Source organism: Rhinichthys klamathensis, unplaced genomic scaffold, assembly GCF_029890125.1.
Source record: "Rhinichthys klamathensis goyatoka isolate OS25496 unplaced genomic scaffold, OSU_Roscu_1.1 h1tg000176l_1, whole genome shotgun sequence".
NCBI lineage: Eukaryota > Metazoa > Chordata > Actinopteri > Cypriniformes > Leuciscidae > Rhinichthys > Rhinichthys klamathensis.
Window position 1 is genome coordinate 1,450,244 of NW_026606705.1, and position 18,033 is coordinate 1,468,276.

Genomic DNA, 18,033 nt, shown 5'->3' on the forward strand with positions numbered 1-18,033 from the left:
ACACACACGATCACACACGTCATTTCACCAACCCTGGACGCGCGTCTCTGACAGCGTTTTCAGACCGAGTGGCTATGTAGCAAACTTAACTTGTGCGCAAATTTGGAATAACGCATATACATTTTTTTTTTTTTAAACAGCGTTGTCATGCAATGCGTTTAAAGGTGCACTGTGTAAGTCTTAGCGGCATCTAGTGGTGAGGATGTGAATTGCACCCAACAGAAGTTACGGTGGCCGACAGGAAGTGATGTCGTCGTCTGAGACAGCAGAGAGTAGCCAGTTCATCAATGAGCTTTCTTTACAAAGATGAAGTAAGAAATTAGGTTTACTTAATTATTCAGTAAAACGACGTTATTGCGAATATTATTGTTACTTGTTCATCATTGTGTCAGTGTGTTATTCGCTTCTTTACACGAAGAACAACATAGTGACGAAACGCGTTTGTCCGTTCAGGGCCACCGTAGAAACATGTCGATGTAAGCGGACCCGCGGTGTGTGTAGATAATGCCTCATTCTAAGCTAATAAAAACATAACGGGTCATATGTAAGCTCTTCATACACCACTGAACACATGGTTATGTTTATGATATTGCATTTGTGTCAACAGATCCTCCTTAATATTACACAGTGCACCTTTAAGAAATCAAAATCACTTCCTGGGAAATTGGTTCACACACGTTCACACGGGAAAGAAAGAGTGATTAGTTCAAAAGAAAGAAAGAAAGAAATGTTGGAATCACTTCCAGAATGATTTTTTCCAGCTGATGAACGATAAAAACATTGACAGCCAATCAGAATCCATCCTGCTATAAAGAGCTCGATCAGACAAAAACTTCAGCAGCACTTATAATAAAACGATATTGTGCATTGGTGTGAATGCTAAAGTAATTATAGTTATCGTTATACTTATAGTTATCGTTATAGTTTTCATTATAGCTAATGTTCACGTCATTTCAGCAGCCCTGGGCGTCTCTGACAACGTGTAGCTATGTAGCAAATTTAACGTGTGCTTTCAGGCGTGTGTGTCAGTATACTGGATCAGTGCAGCTCTTAAAGTGACAGCAGCCCTAATATATATTTTATTAATAAACTGCTGTTATTTTACATTTGATTACAATTTCTGTAAGTGAACATCTTAAAACACTGTTTATTTCAATCGTATCTTTGTTCAGTTGTGTCTATTTGCTGCGATTGCTCATTTTTTATTTCCTCTTTTTTAATTGCTGAGTGTTTATTGTCTTTAATAACGCTTGAAGTGTATATTAGTTCGGCTAGTTGTGTTTAAACCTCGGGCAAACGCTGCTGTGTAAGTGTTCTTTAGCTGATGATTTCTGTAGGAGTCTCTGAGCGCCTGAAGTTAACATAAAATCAACTCTGAGCAGAAAAGCGCCCGACGTCATCGCGTTTTTTTTCACCGTCCAATCAAATGGATGCAGAGGCGGGCCTTCCGTTGAAGTGACGAGAGTTCACAGTTGCTTTGAAGGTCCGGAGACTGTGATGATGGAGGGGGAACTTGTGGTGCTGTCGCGGGTCACCAGGAGCTTAACGACTCCACGAACCGTAACTACCCCAATGCTAACAGAAAGTAAAGAAAGTTAATAAAAAGTGAATATGACAGAGCTAGAGCGCTCGCGCTACAATCCTCGATTAGCCTGACAGGACCGCTGATTCGGGTGCTTGCCTAGCAACAAAAAACCACACTCGAACACTGTATTTCCAGTATTTCTCACCCATCACCTCTGGACATCAATTGCTTTCTCAGAAGTATTTTTAATTTTCGAAATACTTTATTTTAATACTCGAAATTCGGTGCGCCTCAGGTTTTCAAACCTGAACAACACGTTCGGTGTGATCGGGACCTAAACAACGGGTCGTTAGCGGGACGGGCACACGCACCTGCTGCCCTCCTTCGGGCCCGAACGCCCGCCGGATCTCCTCCAGCTCGCGGCTCAGCTCTTCTATGGCCGTGCTCTTGGCAGCCAACTCGTCCTCCATGACCTGGATCTGGCTCTGCGGGTCCGGCTCCATCTGGGCTTCAGACTGAGGGAGGTCCTCCTCCTGTCGGGGAAACCAGAGACGAGTCACAACCAGAACCAGAAGCATTCATTAAACACCCCTTCCACCCAATGGTGCCGGAGCGCGGTCCGGAGAATCTGGGAAACTTCTACTGAATCTCAGGGTTATTATAGTTAACTAAAACATTGTTATTCCTTGAAACTAAAAAAAATGTTAATTGAAATAAAATTAAATATTTTATAAAACAAACCGATTTTATTTACTAATCTTTTCTACATTTCTAATTAATTACAGGGTTATTATAGTTAAAAAACAATTTATTTCAGTTTTTCTTTTTCAGTTTTTTTTTTTGAAAGATTAATTATTAAATGTTATGGATCAGTTATTAAAACATAAATATCATTCACTTAATTATTGAATCACCAAACAAATTCCTAAATGTACCTTTTATGTCATTTTAGTATTTTTTGTGCTAATTTTTTATTTAAAATTTATTTACACAAGCTCGTGCTTAAATAAAAAACAATCCAAAAACAATAAAATAAATAAAATAAATAATAAACAAATAAAATGAGCGCAAACAAATGGTAAAATGATTAAAATAAAAGATACAATACCAGGGCTCCAGACTAACTTTTTTCACCTCCGTCCTGGAACCGTCCTGAAAACCAATTTGAACCGTCCTAAAGTGAATGTCAACCGTCCCAAAAAAAAACGGTTGTTTCTGTACTTTGTTATTATGATCTATAGTTATAGTTGTTGGTCGTTTTTTTGTATTCATGCAGAATAAAAATGTTTTTTTTCCTTTTTATTTTTTTTACATAGGCTACGAAAAATAAGAGAAAAATACATACAGCTCAAAACGTTTTTGAGTTGGTTGGATTAAACAATAACAAATAAATACTGGTGACTAAATATCTCAAAGTGGTAATGTGTCATAGCTGATCATCTGGAAACGTGTTAATAAGAGAAAGGGCTTTAAAAAGTGTAATATGACTTCTCTAGAACACAGAATTTGGGAGAAATTCTGTTTTCATCTCAGTCTTTGTACTGAGATCTTCGTGCCGGAGAAAACATCTATTAACCTGTTAATATGAATGATTTTAAAGTTTGAACATGCAATACAGATACAGATTTAACTGCTTAAAATATCTTAAAATTAAATAAAACCACTTTTCCTAAAATAGAACAGTCTTCTTTTCAATTAATGATATATGCATTCTTTATAACTACTTCTTGCATACATAATTCGTTATTCTTTCAAGCAGCAGACAGTTATTTGTATGAACTAATTATATTAAATATAACATTAAAGCTATTAACGAGCAGTGAATGCTTTTCTCTTTTTTCTTTTGTTGCTTGATCAATATTAAGGACACGGACCGCATTAGGTTTATTACGCACTGTCACTTTAAGACGTCGGATCATGTCTAATGACATGCGGATACAATGGCACTGATGCACATCCGATTCTCTCACAACTGTTTAAGACATAACCAACATAGTTTACATGAATACTCTCCAAAACGGACATTTAGACATAATGTTGTGTGTATTTGTCCACTCAGACACGAAAGAGAGCTCAATCAGTCCTCGCGCGCTGTATAGGCGTCTAATGGCTGCACGCTTCGGTCGGGTGTGTGCGCACAGAAAACCGAATAGAGCTATTTTTTGCGTCGTCACTCTTATTCAGATATATATATCTCTGCTCTACTCATTCTCCCAGACGTTTACATATTTTAACGTTTTATGAAACATGCAGCGCATGTCAACCCGTGTCCCGCTGGGTAGATCAGCACGTTACCGTACAAATGTGCGCATCTACACGCAGGACATCAGTTATGACTGGATCGCTTCCCAAATCGTCACTATCTAACATTTTTGTCTAGTTTTTATTCGTTGAATATCTGTTGTTTAACCAGCGCAACATATTTACGATGTCATTAAGCCATTTGATAGATGTACCGCGGAACAAGTCTCTGGGTGAGTAGCCGGTGATAGTAACGTTAGGCTATATAGCATGAGAAGACGCGCTCCGTTGTAGTCAGCACTTGGTCGGTTAATTTTGACATTTTCTAAGTAAGTTAGCCCATAGGCTAGAAATAAATGAACACGCATACAAAAATATCTTTCGTCCTGTAGGCGTCCTGGAGAATATTTCTGTTCGTCCTAAACACGTTTTCTATCGTCCCCAGGACGATAGGACGCCGTTAGTCTCGAGCCCTGGACAATACATTTTACTTGGTGATTTAAAAATTAACTGAATGATTTTTGTTTTCAACATTTATTTAATGATTTCATTTTGAGTAATTTGGCCCTCCATATTGATGAACAAAAAAAAAAAAATGAAATAAAAAAATTACTTAAAACTAATAAAAATTACAAAAACACTCAACAAAATTACTAAAATGGTTATTAAAATTAAAACAAAACCACAAATTAATTCAAAATAAAAATCTATTAATACTAAATATTATAATTAATATTTACAATAAAAACTATAATAGTGTCTTAATTACACTAAAATAACACTTCTGAATTCTCTTTTCTATATTCTCGTTCCTTGTCTGTCAATAGGCAAGGCCGTGTGTCCACAAAAGCGTAATTTCTGCTAAGGCCAGCGTACTTTTCCAATTGTTTTGAATGGGAGCGCCACGCGCCAGAAGCGTGACGAGGCGGATGCAGAGTTGAAAAAAACGTTCAACTGTGGGTAAAACGCAGCGCTTATCACTGTCGTCCAATCACAGCGGAGGAAGGGCGGGGCAAATACCACAGCGACCAATCACCACATCCCACTTGTAAAGCAGCAACAGATGAAGAGCTACTGTACAGTGTCTCGACATTTTATATTCAGAAAGAAACTCTCTGTGAAATCAGATACTAGTAACACTTTCATAGCAGCCAAAGCATTTCCAGAAGAGCGTCTGTCGCTTGTTGGACACACAGCCTTATTCCCTGAAAAAGCTGAACTCTCTCTTATATAAGCATTTTTACACGCTCTCCTCCACCAATATAATATACACCCAACACAATGCCAAGCAGCCGTGATTTGAGTGAGCGCGGTTAAAATGGCACAGAACGCCTCGGCATTAGCATGTCCACAGCGTTAGCATCTCCGCAGCATTAGCATGTCCACAGCTAAAGGTAAAGGTAGAGGTAAACAGGGGAGTGATGTGAGGTTAGTGTGTTAGGAGGAGAGAGAGACGCAGCGAGGGAACTACTGTACCCCGATCACACAGGAGGACCATGGGAAATCACTGTCTGTCCTCTCCTGGAAACCATTTACCTGTCAGTTCACAACATCACACATGAAAGAGTGCACACACAAAATCACAGCACAAAACATGACATCATTTACCCTAAAATTGACCACATTAACCCTTCAAATACTGTAATGTGTGCAGATGTTGAGCTTCTGTAATTCTCAATGCTGACTCTGGTTAGATTCAGTATTTTCCTGCATTATATTTCTGTAATAGAATAATTTTCTATTTAATTTTCTCACCTTATTTAATCTTATTTTAACTTATGTTTCATTCTACATTTGAAACATATGGATAATTGAGGATAAATGTGCTTAATATAAATAAATAAATAGTTTATGTATTGGTAATTGAGAATAAATGTGCTTAAAAACAAATAAATTAATAATAATTGGAGGAAATGTGCTAAAAATAAAATAGTTAAATAGATAAGACAGAACTAGCATTATTAATCGTATTATTATTCAATTAAATAAAGCATATACTATAGATTATTCATATTATGCGTCGTGATCTGTCTTGATGTGGTTCTGGACTGAGCCGTTTTCAGCTTCGGTCTCTGTGAGACTTCGGCCTCTTCAAGGTCTTCATTTCAGGCAGGATCGTCAAGCCTTCACTGCCTGGCAACCGCAGGTCACATGATGCATGAGCACAAGCAAACGCTGAAGGTTTCTGCATCATGAACCGTCCACAAGCACAGTTTCATCCCACGAGTCATTAACAAAGCAAACCTGACTCACTCAACCTCAGCCTGAGAACACACACACAGGCCTAAACACACTTCAGGTGCAGATCTTACCTCAGACGAACAGTCTTCAGCCGTCGTCGAGACCTCACTCTCGGGCTGGAGAAAGAAGACAAAATGAGGTCACATGTGCAATTAAGTGCAGATAATTGAGTCTTCGGTGTTAGTGGGTCACTGATCAAGACCGACACGCTTTTAAAAAACAGCCATCTTGAAAATAAAGCAAAGGATCTGAAGGAAACCCACCATATCAGAGAACACACACTCCTCAGCGTCTCTTTAACCACCATATCAGAGAACACACACACTCCTCAGCGTCTCGTCAGGGGTAACGCATGACTGGCCCTGGCGGCCCGATGCACTCGTTTGCTTTAGCGAGGATCACGGCTAATTACACTGATGCATGAACGTCTGACCTACATCAGCTCAGAATAACCCAACAGAACCGCTAACACACACTAACACTGGACACATTAACACATGAAAGCTAAAACATTTACAACAGATCATCTAGTATGAGGTTCATGATGTTAGTGACTAGTGGTGGACTGATAAAACTAAGATTTAATATTGTTTAATGATAGCAAAATGAGACAAAGTTTAATATATATATGGTATTTTTATTGGTTATATACACTACTGGCCAAACATTTGGATTAGTTAAGATTTCCACACAAATATGAAGCTGCTTTCAACACTGATTATAATCATAAATGTTTCTTGAGCATCAGATCCTCATATTAGAGTGATTTCTGAAGGGTCATGTGACACTGAAGACTGGAGTAATGATGCTGAACATTCAGCTTTGATCACAGGATAAAAAATTACATTTTACTGTATATTCACATAGAAAACATACACTCACCGGCCACTTTATTAGGTACACCTGTCCAACTGCTCGTTAACACTTAATTTCTAAGCAGCCAATCACATGGCGGCAACTCAGTGCATTTAGGCATGTAGACATGGTCAAGACAATCTCCTGCAGTTCAAACCGAGCATCAGTATGGGGAAGAAAGGTGATTTGAGTGACTTTGAACGTGGCATGATTGTTGGTGCCAGAAGGGCTGGTCTGAGTATTTCAGAAACTGCTAATCTACTGGGATTTTCACGCACAACCATCTCTAGGGTTTACAGAGAATGGTCCGAAAAAGAAAAAACATCCAGTGAGCGGCAGTTCTGTGGGCGGAAATGCCTTGTTGATGCCAGAGGTCAGAGGAGAATGGCCAGACTGGTTCGAGCTGATAGAAGGGCAACAGTGACTGAAATAACCACTCGTTACAACCGAGGTTTGCAGCAAAGCATTTGTGAAGCCACAACACGCACAACCTTGAGGCGGATGGGCTACAACAGCAGAAGACTCCACCGGGTACCACTCATCTCCACTACAAATAGGAAAAAGAGGCTACAATTTGCAAGAGCTCACCAAAATTGAACAGTTGAAGACTGGAAAAATGTTGCCTGGTCTGATGAGTCTCGATTTCTGTTGAGACATTCAGATGTTAGAGTCAGAATTTGGCGTAAACAGAATGAGAACATGGAACCATCATGCCTTGTTACCACTGTGCAGGCTGGTGGTGGTGGTGTAATGGTGTGGGGGATGTTTTCCTGGCACACTTTAGGCCCCTTAGTGCTTAATTTTTTAAATGAGCGATCGTTTCGCTTGATAAGACCATTATTCATCGTCTGGAATCGTTTAAAGCCCTTTGAACAGTTTGCAGTTTGCACTGAAACTGTCTTTTGGACCTTGAACCGTTTGCTGCCCAGTAAAGTCCATTATATGGAGAAAAATCCTGGAATGTTTTCATCAAAAACCTTAATTTCTTTTCGACTGAAGAAAGAAAGACATGGACATCTTGGATGACATGGGGGTGAGTAAATTATCAGCAAAAGTTTTTTTAAAAGTGAACTAATCCTTTAAGGGCAAACGTAAAATGCGCGCGTTTGCACGGGCATTCATAATGGCACTGTTGTGTTGTTGAGCCCCGAATTGGCGCTAATTTGAAAACGAAACTAACATATGCACGGCCACACGTGTCAACGAAAGCAGTCGCTCCGGTTGACATGTGCAGCCGAGCACATTTTAGTTTCGTTTTCAAATTAGCACCAATTCGGGGCAGATTACTTGAATGTTTAGTTCATTAGCCTATTATTCTTAATGACAAACACAACAACAAAACAGTACAATGACAAATTCGCTTAAATATGCGGTTAATAAACACGGTTTATTAAGCAGACATGTTCAGTTTAGCAGTGTTGCGCGGTAACACCGACTACCGTAGCGAGCCTAGTGAGTAAACCTGTTTTAATACTCCGAGATGAAAAACAGCATAAACGAGAAGCGCGGCTTTGTTTTGCTTTCGTTCCGTTAGCCGTCTAAGGTTTCTCATATGCAACAGAAGCGGCGGCTCTTATCAGTTGGGAACTTCTAACAAAATGTAGTCACAGTGGCAGGAGAAAAGGTCGCAAAACCATCAGACATGCATATTCGCCATAACAATAGTTTAATATCTACTGTGTCAGATTTCAGCACAGTCACAAACGTTGTTTCCATGGCAACAGCTGCAGGAGGAAGTGACACGGCCACTTGAAACTTTGCAGTGGTAATTTAAATAATGTACACGTGTGTCAACTATTCATTACACTATTTCTTCTCTTTGGAAAGATGTGGAACCGGTGCTGTCGGAGCTCAATCAGAGGAGTCCTGCAAGACTGTGCCTGGGTTTAAAGGGATCAAATTCTGTCATCATTTACTCACCCTTGTTGCAAACCTGTATGAGTTTCTTTCTTCTGCTGAACACAAAGGAAGATATTTTGAAGAACGATTGGAACCAAACAGTTGTTTGGCACCACTGACTTCCATAGTAGAAAAAAAAACACTATGGAAGTCAATGGTTCCAATCGTTCTTCAAAATATCTTCCTTTGTGTTCAGCAGAAGAAAGAAACTCATACAGGGTGGCAACAACTTGAGGGTGAGTGAATGATGACAGAATTTTCATTTTTGGGTGGAGTATCCCTTTAAGAGGAGTGTTGTTAACTCAAACACAGAGACGGAGCCGCGTAACCACACCGACGAGGCGATCCGCCGCTAGTGTCCTGGAGGAACCGCTGATGATGAAGCACTCGGTGCATTCAGAGCGGAGAGAATAGCGGGAGAAGTGCTGCTACTCTGCTGCAAGGACACCGGAGCACACACACACACACACTCAAGCACACACACTCAAGCACACACACTCAAACACACACACACTCAAACACACACACACTCAAACACACACACACTCAAACACACACACTCAAACACACACACTCAAACACACACACTCAAACACACACACTCAAACACACACACACTCAAATACACACACACTTAAATACACACTCACACACTCAAACACACACACTCGCACTCAAACACACACACTCACACTTAACCAGTTCAAACGCAGTTGTCTGTTGCCTAGGCAACCACTAATTTCACACTCATCTATAACTACAAATGCAGCCTAAACCTGCCAGGCTTTAAAATCATCTACGCATTTATAATCGCATTCATTTGGCAAAAGAGCTGCGGAAAAAAATTCAGTGTGCATAATATACATACATACATATATACATATATATATATATATTAGGGATGCTCATATTGACTGTTTAACCGTTAACCGAAAGTAAAAATTTTGACCGATTAATACTATCAGTTAAATGGTTTAATGTAAAAAAAATAATAATTTTAAGCTTTTTTTTTTGTTGTGCATACATACATATATATATCAGTAGCGGGCGGTGCATTTCACACTAGGCCTTCAGTGGTGTCCTACCTGAATTAATAACTTTTAATAGTGTAGCGCACAGACTCTTTATAATTGTTGTGAAATTGCGGTTTTATTTTGCAGCGGCAGTGAACCAAAGACAGTCTCAAAACCACGGTTTGAAATCGCTGGTGTTTCTGACGTCACAAACGACCTTGTAACCAATCAGATCAACGTGTGATCGTCAACCAGTGGATCTCTGAGCTGAGTGAGGGAGTCATTTGCATATTCATAGAACCGTGCATACTAAATGAGGCGAGGGTGTCGAGTTACATTCAAGATATTTTTAAGTCATATAGAAAAAAAATTCAAGGAAAAAACATTTAATATATAATTTTGGTGATCAAAGATCAAAAATTATTGACTTTAACAGGTTAAAGGCAGGCAAATAAAAACAACTGCAACAAACTGCATTTGAATTGAACATGTGCATTAAAGCACGACAAAACAGCCCGTGTCACGTAAACATCTTAACCTGAGTGGGTCACTACTGAATAATTGTAGCAATTTTTTATTATTATTTTTTAATTATTATTTATTTATTAGGGACCATGTACAATCTATAACATAAATGTTGCCATTTGATGCATTGTACCAGAGTTAGCCATAGGCTATTTTACATCTGCAGTCCCCTGGCAGGGTACAAATAAAAACAATCTCACAAAACTGAATTTAAGGAATAATCCATGTTTTAATTTTAACAGTAAAGCTCATTGTGCAGCACGTTATTTGACAAAAAGTTTATTTAATTTCGTATGATTAAAATTGATGATACATGATAAAATTTGTGTTTTATGTCTTCATTTTATTACCAGAAAAAACACAACACAGAATTAGTGTGACATTTTTTTTCATATTTTTTTTTCAATGTTGTATACGTTTAATGATTCATAATACACTATTTCAATTAATTAGACATGCTTTTTGATTGCTAAAAAATTTACACCACGTATCCGTAACACGCCCGCTCCGCAACACTAGCAGCCCCCGCCCTGAAAAAAAATCCTAGGGGAAACAATGAGGATCTTGCAATGGTGATAGCGAAATGGCTTTTTATCAAGTATTTTTATAGCTTGCTTGTATAGTGATTCTAGAGGTCTAATGGCAGACACTGGCTTGTCCCCAACAGGTGATACAATATGAGATGTGTGAAAAAATTAAAGCATGCATAAATATTTTGGCTACATCCATAGGGAGGAACAATCTAATCTGTCTAAAGTTTGCCAAATTGTATTTGATAGTTTTGTCATTTTCTTAATGTGTTTCTTAAAATTAAAATTTGAATCTAAGATGAATCCAAGATATTTAAATTCAGTAACTATGTCAATTGCTTCGTTTTTAATTAAAATATCTGCAGTTTGAGTCTGCCCCTTATTTTTACTAAAGAACATACCCTTTGTCTTACTAATATTTAAGGTAAGACAAGATTGTTCAAGCCATTCAACAACACTTTGCATGGCATAAGTTAATTTCTCTGCTGCTAGCTTAGCATTTTTTGCATGTGTGTACAAAACAGTGTCATCGGCATATAATTGTATGTCAACTCCATTACAGTGTTGTGGAAGATCATTAATATAAAGACTAAAAAGTAAAGGACCTAATACAGATCCCTGAGGCACTCCCATTGTGTTTTTCACATAACTAGAGCGTACATTTTTAATTCTAACACACTGCTTCCTATTTGACAAGTAAGTTGAGAGCCATGCTAATGTTTTGGTAGAAATAAATAAATAAATAAATAAAACTTCTGGCGTACGTGCAAACACAGCCAGCGATCATGTGTTCTCTGTGTAACAAAAAGAGAAACACAAAGTAATATACGCAATGCAGGGGCGCGGGAAGATGTTTTAGGTTGGGGGTGCTGGTTTTTGGATAAGAAACAAGTCCATAAAACTCGTCAAAACTCTGCGTATCACAACATGAGAACACTCATTTAAACAGCACACACACCCGAACTTGACATTGTTGACACTGCTTTCAATCGTAATGCAACGGACCGGTCTACGGGACATAAATTAAGTCTTTAAATAAAAGGGTTATTGGGCTGTTTACACGGTCAAATACAATAAAAGAGCCTGTACAGCGACGGGAAATAGAAATGAACACAACAAAACTTGCCCAGAGCCTGTACCGTACACAACCCTGGCGGTGGAGCTGCGCTCGGGAGTTGAGCGGCTGCTTTCTACGCGCACACACAATATGACGTCACACTCTGCACGTATGTTTTAAAAAATATAATTTAACATAAATATCCCCAACACTTTTTAAATCGCCCACTTAAAGTGTGCATTACATGAATAAATGTAAATGAACAAAAATTTGCGTTACATTTCCGCCCGTGTGAAACAGCCCCCCTCCCCCCCGAGCGCTGGTGAACGCCTCTGCTCACCTCGATGCTGTAGGTCTGCTCGTGTGTGACGCTCTCTCCGCTGCGCAGGGTCTTGGAGAGCGAAAACACGGTGTTTTGATCCCCCGGCTGCTCGTCTCCCTCATCTCGACTCGGCTCTTCTCTCAGACGCTCCTCTGCATCCGACTCTGGCTTCTTTCTCTTCTTCTTCTGCTTCTTCTGGCCATCGGATTGAGCTTTCCTCTGCCGGTACTCGGCCAGCTGGGAGAGGAGAGACACAAACACACACTCATGAGCCACAAAAACACACACACACCAATCACACGATAGTACAAAAACCGGGAAAAAGACCCACGGAAAAGCGACACAGTTTGGTGAAGTTGAGGCGATTCATGATTGCTGATCACTGTCAGCTTCCTGCGTCTGTCATCGCCAATCCTTCGCTCTAACAGGATTAGCGCCACAGACGTGCATTAGCACTGACATCTGCTGCGCCAATATGTGGCCGCATACGCTGACATCAATCCGCTTATCATTCATTTGAAGCATAAATCATGTTGGGGAAGGAATAAGAGCTTGAGAACATAGACATGCACATCATGAACACATGATTCTGTTGCTTGTGCTGGAAACGGGATCAGGACTTCCGGCACTACGGTGTGTGTGTGTGTGTGTGTGTGTGTGTGTTAATACCTCACCTGATTACCTTTACTGACCCAAATACACAACGGGAAGATCCTGTAGAGATTAATTCATGAATTAAGCAAAATGTTGACTTTCTTAATGTCTCTGACCACAGACACACACACACAGCTGTCTGAAGACACACACACAAAGACACACCTACCTGTCTGTACACACACACCTGTCTGCAGACACACACACACAGACACACATACACCTGTCTGCACACACACACTCACACACACAGCTGTCTGAGCGAGCACACACACACACACACACACACACACACACAGCTGTCTGAGCACACACACACGCACACAGACACACTCACACCTGTCTGCACACACACACACACACACACACACACACACACACACTCACACACAAAGCTGTCTGAGCGAGCACACACACACACTCACACACACACACACACACACACAGCTGTCTGAGCACACACACACGCACACAGACACACTCACACCTGTCTGCACACACACACACACACACACACACACTCACACACTCACACACACAGCTGTTGTTCGAGAGCAACAACACGTCTCACTAGTATTTTCATCAGAGTCCCCAAATCACACACAAGTTCATATGGGATTTACTGCACAAAGATCTTTCAGTTTCTATGAAGACTAAAATCAATATATAACAAAAATAAATATATCTTTGTAATATTGCATCAATGAACATAAGCATAATTGACTACAAATATATAGTCTAAATAAATATCACGTGAAATGTAGCTACTTAATTATAAAATAAGAGTGACCTGAAATACGACATCATGTACATTTTAATGCACTTTATTTATTTATTTGAATATTCCATGAAATATTTAATAATTCTCATTACATATTAATTTAATGTAGTTGGTTAGATCCCTCCATACGTTTCAACAGAACTCATGAAGAAAATAAGGTCTGTTTTTAATCCACTGATAAAGAATTGCCATAATTTGTTATAGTTCCATAAAGTGTTTAAAAACCAATCTTAGCCGAACATCTCAGTCTGGCTCAGAGCATCAGCAGCGCCGTGACATCTTACCCAGAAAGCCCCTCTCAAACGCTCAAGAACATGAGTGAGAAACATTTCACATTTCCCAGAAACCTCTTAACGCCCGAGCCGAAATACAGCCGGTTACAGGAAGAGTCTCTTTTGCTGTTGCCATGGCGACGCATCAGGACCGACACGCGGCTCTTACATCGTTTATGTAAACAAGCAAAAAGAGCGATCAGACTAATGTACGTCCATTACAGTAAACGAACACTAATAAGTGGAGAGGGAACACACACTCCTGATGTTCAGTAAGAGCTGATCCCGGATCAGAGGCGTCCCGCGGGGTCAGAGCGCCAGTGTCTGGGAGACAGCAAAGACTCCTGGGAAAGTTCAACCCGAGAAACAAAACAGCTTCACACAGGCCAGCGGCTGTAAAAACAGCCCCCGATGAGCCTCCTCACACACACACACACACACATCATCATCATCACACACACATACACACATCACACTCACACATCACATCACTCACACACACACACACATCACTTTCACACACACACATCTAGGGGTGGGCGGTATGACCTAAATTCTATTTCACGGTATGACTAATTTTATTTCACGGTAACGATATATTTCACGATATAGATATTTATATGTAGTTATTCTCGAAAAATCGACAAAAAGGGCTTTGTATAATAAATAAACCCAAATACTTTAGAAATAAAAAAAGTACTTCACATTGTTTTCTGTTTCTCTTATTTGGTAAATTATTTCTTTGGTAAACTATTTAGATAGCTAAATATAAACAAAACACACTCATCAACTTTTAGATGAACTGCCCCCAACTGATTGATATTAAATACAACTCATAGGTTCAATTAAACTTTAAATAAAGTATTTCTGAATCATTTTTCAATCATTTTATGCTTTACTTCATCAATCAGTTTATAATATCTGAATATTTTATATTGAACTATTCTATTCATGATAAATGAGTTATTTCCTTTTAATTTTGTAGGATAGTAATATTAGTTATGTTTAAATGTGTTCCCCGGTACATTTGTGCCATGTCTGCTTAGGCTACACTGCGTTTTTAAGGGGCTTGTTTTGCTCTTTTTGTGATATCTGGCAACCCGTCACCCTGCGCTTTAATCAATAGAAGTTCAGAAGTGACTAGCAGGAGAGCAGCGTTTGAAAACCGAACAGCAGCTTCTGTTAGTGTTGACTAAGTAGCCTAGTTTAAATTATACACACCTTGTAACTGCGTCATTATTTGACCATAGTCCGGTGAACACCGCGCTCCCTCAGTGCGTGTGCACGCGCGCGTCTTCTGCATCACACACATCACTCACACACACACACACACACATCATTCACTTACTCACTCACACACACACACAACATCACACACATCACACACACACACACACACACCACTCACACACACACACAGACACCATCACACACACACACACACACACACACACATCATCACACACATCACTCACACATCACATCACTCACACACACACACACACACACACATCACTTTCACACACACACATCATTCACTCACTCACTCACACACACACAACATCACACACATCACACACATCACTCACACATCACATCACTCACACACACACACACATCACTTTCACACACACACACACACATCATTCACTCACTCACTCACACACACACAACATCACACACATCACACACATCACTCACACATCACATCACTCACACACACACACACATCACTTTCACACACACACATCATTCACTCACTCACTCACACACACACAACATCACACACATCACACACATCACTCACACATCACATCACTCACACACACACACACACACACATCACTTTCACACACACACATCATTCACTCACTCACTCACACACACACAACATCACACACATCTCACACATCACATCACTCACACACACACACACACATCATTCACTTACTCACTCACACACACACACAACATCACACACATCACTCACTCACACACACACATCACATCACTCTCACACACACACATCATTCACTTACTCACTCACACACACACACACATCACACACACACACACCACTCACACACACACACAGACACCATCACACACACACACACACACATCATTCACTCACTCACTCACACACACACAACATCACACACATCACACACATCACTCACACATCACATCACTCACACACACACACACACACATCACTTTCACACACACACATCATTCACTCACTCACTCACACACACACAACATCACACACATCACTCACACACACACATCACATCACTCACACACACACACACACACACACACACACATCACTCTCACACACACACATCATTCACTTACTCACACACACACACAACATCACACACATCACACACACACACACACCACTCACACACACACACACACAGACACCATCACACACACACACACACACACACACACACACACACATCATCACACACATCACACACACATCACATCACTCACACACACACACACATCACTTTCACACACACACATCATTCACTCACTCACTCACACACACACACACACACAACATCACACACATCACTCACACATCACATCACTCACACACACACACACATCACTTTCACACACACACATCATTCACTCACTCACTCACACACACACAACATCACACACATCACTCACACACACACATCACATCACTCACACACACACACACACACACACACACACATCACTCTCTCTCTCACACACACACACATCATTCACTCACTCACTCACACACACACAACATCACACACATCACACACATCACTCACACACACACACATCACATCACTCACTCACACACACACACAACATCACACACATCACTCACACACACACATCACATCACTCACACACACACACACACACACATCACTCTCACACACACACACACACAACATCACACACATAACACACACACACACACCACTCACACACACACACACAGACACCATCACACACACACACACACACACACACACATCATTCACTCACTCACTCACACACACACAACATCACACACATCACACACACACACACACCACTCACACACACACACAGACACCATCACACACACACACACACACACACACATCATTCACTCACTCACTCACACACACACAACATCATTCACTTACTCACTCACACACACACACACATCACACACATCACACACACACACACCACTCACACACACACACAGACACCATCACACACACACACACACATCATTCACTCACTCACTCACACACACACAACATCACACACATCACACACACACACACACCACTCACACACACACACAGACACCATCACACACACACACACACACATCATTCACTCACTCACTCACACACACACAACATCACACACATCACACACATCACTCACACACACACACACATCACATCACTCACACACACACACACACACATCACTCTCACACACACACATCATTCACTTACTCACTCACACATACACACACAACATCACACACATCGCACACACACACACACATCACTCACACACACACACAGACACCATCACACCATCACACACACACACATCACTCGACACACACATCATGACACACACACCATCACACATATCATCACACACACACATCACTCTCACACACACACACACACACACACACACACAACATCACACATTTCCGCTGTGATTGGTGGTTGTCAGTGTATTACAATAGTACAGAACAGATATTAGTACCGTACTTAAATCGATCTGTAAGTTAACATTACATCAGATAGTGAAATAAGTGTTTTTACTGTAAAATTTAAGTTAAGTTTGTTGCTACCGTATTTTTACGGTACATTTTTGGCAACCACAGCTGCCCGTTTTTTACTGTAAAATTGACGGGGTTTTTTTTTTTACAGTGTACAGTTTTGTCTGATTTTAAAAAAATTGTCTGACATGACTGTCTAAACACTTTACAATAAGGTCTTATTTGTTAACATTGATTTATTAACATTAATAATTGCTAATGTAAGTGAAAAAAAAACAGTTGTTCATTGTTTGTTCATGTTAGTTCACTGTGCATT

The 18,033-nt window shown here is 40.2% G+C and overlaps 1 protein-coding gene across 1 annotated transcript in view; it reads right to left on the minus strand.

The window, feature by feature from the left end:
• akap9 (A kinase (PRKA) anchor protein 9) overlaps positions 1–18,033 on the minus strand; it is a 135,438-nt gene that overhangs the window by 96,056 nt on the left and 21,349 nt on the right. Inside the window, exons 3-6 of the mRNA XM_056260477.1 lie at positions 12,227–12,445; positions 6,079–6,123; positions 5,243–5,302; positions 1,897–2,058 (exon numbers count right to left, since the gene is read on the minus strand). Coding sequence (XP_056116452.1) covers positions 1,897–2,058; positions 5,243–5,302; positions 6,079–6,123; positions 12,227–12,445 — 486 coding nt within the window. The remainder of the gene's footprint in view (positions 1–1,896; positions 2,059–5,242; positions 5,303–6,078; positions 6,124–12,226; positions 12,446–18,033) is intronic.